General features: G+C 45.9%; 1 protein-coding gene across 1 annotated transcript; it reads left to right on the forward strand.

The window, feature by feature from the left end:
• The first annotated feature begins 833 nt into the window (after window positions 1-833).
• ato (atonal) lies at window positions 834-1,715 on the forward strand. The gene has a single exon (XM_003696126.4). It carries the CDS (start codon window positions 834-836, stop codon window positions 1,644-1,646), a length of 813 nt encoding a protein of 270 aa, XP_003696174.1. The 3' UTR covers window positions 1,647-1,715.
• The last annotated feature ends 732 nt before the right edge of the window (window positions 1,716-2,447 follow it).

The raw sequence follows: 2,447 nt of genomic DNA on the forward strand, positions 1-2,447 counted from the left end.
ATGCTGAAATAATATTTATAGGATTATGTATATTTACGTGAGTATTGCAACGACCTCTACCTCCATCTTATAATCTTCACGATTCTAAAGCATGCGTTATTGATTATAACAAACTCATCTTACAAACTTCGCGCAATCTTCCATTTGCTTATTTACCGTAGAAAACTGTCGTTTCATTTTTATCGAATAAAAACGTATCAGTAACCCAAGGTACTTAATCTCACCTCGATCGAGAAAAAGAAACGGTTGCACTCGATGCGCGTACGTAATATGCATTCAATGGAGCTGCTTAATATTCCCATTCCCGTGCATACGTATTAATACACGCTCACGTATGTCACCGAAGGTAATAGCTGTGCGACTTTACACATGATCGTATAAGAACGGAGGCGCCGATGCCACCTGTTGCCCTAGCCCCTCGCATGCTCGGGGCTGGTCGGCTTTGCCTCGCCGCGCGAGCGGTGGGGATAGGCGGCTGCCTCCGATTGGCCGAGCGGCACGTGCTGCACGAGGGTGCCTCGCTCCGAAAACGCATAAATCCCCCGCCACTGCGCCAGCCGACTTTAGAATCACCCCGACGCCCGAGTCGGCGTGTGTCAACATCCGTGGAAACCTCGTTTTTCCCACATCCGGGAATCTAAACGAACGTAACTAACTCGCCTAATAGGCCACGATCGCGCTACAAATACATAACGCTTCGCATCACTTGACTCGCTGCGTGACTCGTTTCTTCTTCTTTCTCCTCCTCCTCCTCTTCTTCTTCTTTTCGAGAAACACAAGAACAGTACAGTGAGAGAGAGAGAGAGAGATTGAGCGGTGGTGAGGACAGAGAGATGGAGCTTCAAGAGATGTTCCGTTACGGATACATGTTTCCACCGAGGGAGGACGAGGTGGTGTCCTGCGCGTACCTGGATTTACCGAGTTACACCTATTCGAAGAGCAAATCCGACCTGCCACCGGTAAGCACGATCTCGATACCTCAGTGCATCGTTTACGACGGGAGCCGGAGCGATGGGTGGCACACGCCGAGTCCAACCGCGAGCTTGCGATCGGTTAGTCCCGCCACAACTTTGTCCGTGTCGTCCGAGCCCGAGACCGTAACCACTCCAGTCACCTACCGTTTACTAGGCTCGATGGAGGAGTTGAACAAGAGGTACGCGGCGAAGAGGAGGAGTACGGGGACGATGAATCGCGGGGCGGAGGAGGTGAACAGTATGGACGCGGATTCCACGGATGGAACGGCGGATCCCGAGGCGGAGACGGAGCACGAGAAGGCGCAGTCGTCGAGGGGGAGTGTGATCAGCAACGGTAGCAGTTTCTCGGACAGGATCGTGGACGGTGACAGCGAGGATGAGGCCGAGTTGAGCGACAGTGCGGATCACGTGGGCTCGGGGATGGACGGGAGCGGGGGTAATAGGAGCGGTGTGGCGAGGAGGAGGGGGAAATACGTGAGCTCGACGATCGTGAGGAAACGAAGATTGGCGGCGAACGCGAGGGAACGGAGGAGGATGCAGAATTTGAACAAGGCGTTCGACAGGTTGAGGGCGTATCTCCCGTCTTTGGGAAACGACAGGCAACTATCGAAATACGAAACTCTTCAGATGGCGCAGTCTTACATCACGGCTCTCTACGATCTGTTGCAGTAACTGCGCCTTTTCGTTTCACAGGGGTGGAGAATTGTCGTGTCGGACGAATTTTGGTAATGATATGATACTGGAAAGGAACTGGAGTGTTAGTGAAGAAATTGAGGGTAGGGGAGTAGGTGAATTTTAAGGTTAAGCGCGAATGAAAGGAGAAATTTTGTTTTCACGAGATCGATCGAAGAAGAGGATCAATTGAGTATTATTTTACAATTGTAATTGAAGAATTTCGTCTTATGATTCTTATAAATGTGTGTATCGCGTCGTTCGTTTTATTTTATTTTATTTTTTTTTTTTTTGTAAAACAATATTTGGTCGTTTTGTAGTTATTTTTTTGTCTTCTTTTGTAATAATTATTATCATTGTCAATATTTATCGTATCACGATAAACGTAGCGTGGAGACAATCTCTTGTAAATACTAGAACATTGTTGTAAATGTTGTAAAATAATAACGATATTTTAATTGCGTAGATTTTTAACGAGACATTGTATTATATATAAGAAAAGAAAAAAAGGAAAAAAGAAAGAAAGGAAGAAAAGGACCAAGTCAGGTACTTATAATTTATTGTATCATACGAATATATATTAATGCGCTCTTTGAGACTGAGAGAAACGAAAGAAAAACGGCATGTGTCGATAAATATAATTATTTTATAAACTTCTCGTGTTTGCAAAAAATAACCCCTTCCCCCGTTTTAAAATTTCTTTCGAAAAACTTTTACTCACCGAGGGAATAAGATCGAAGTTTTTTCGAAAGTGCTGAAACTCTCGTTCATTTTATTTCCATTTACGGGAAGAGCATGGAA

This window comes from Apis florea, unplaced genomic scaffold (assembly GCF_048593485.1).
Source record: "Apis florea isolate Af1SG1 unplaced genomic scaffold, ASM4859348v1 contig_1789_pilon, whole genome shotgun sequence".
Lineage (NCBI taxonomy): Eukaryota > Metazoa > Arthropoda > Insecta > Hymenoptera > Apidae > Apis > Apis florea.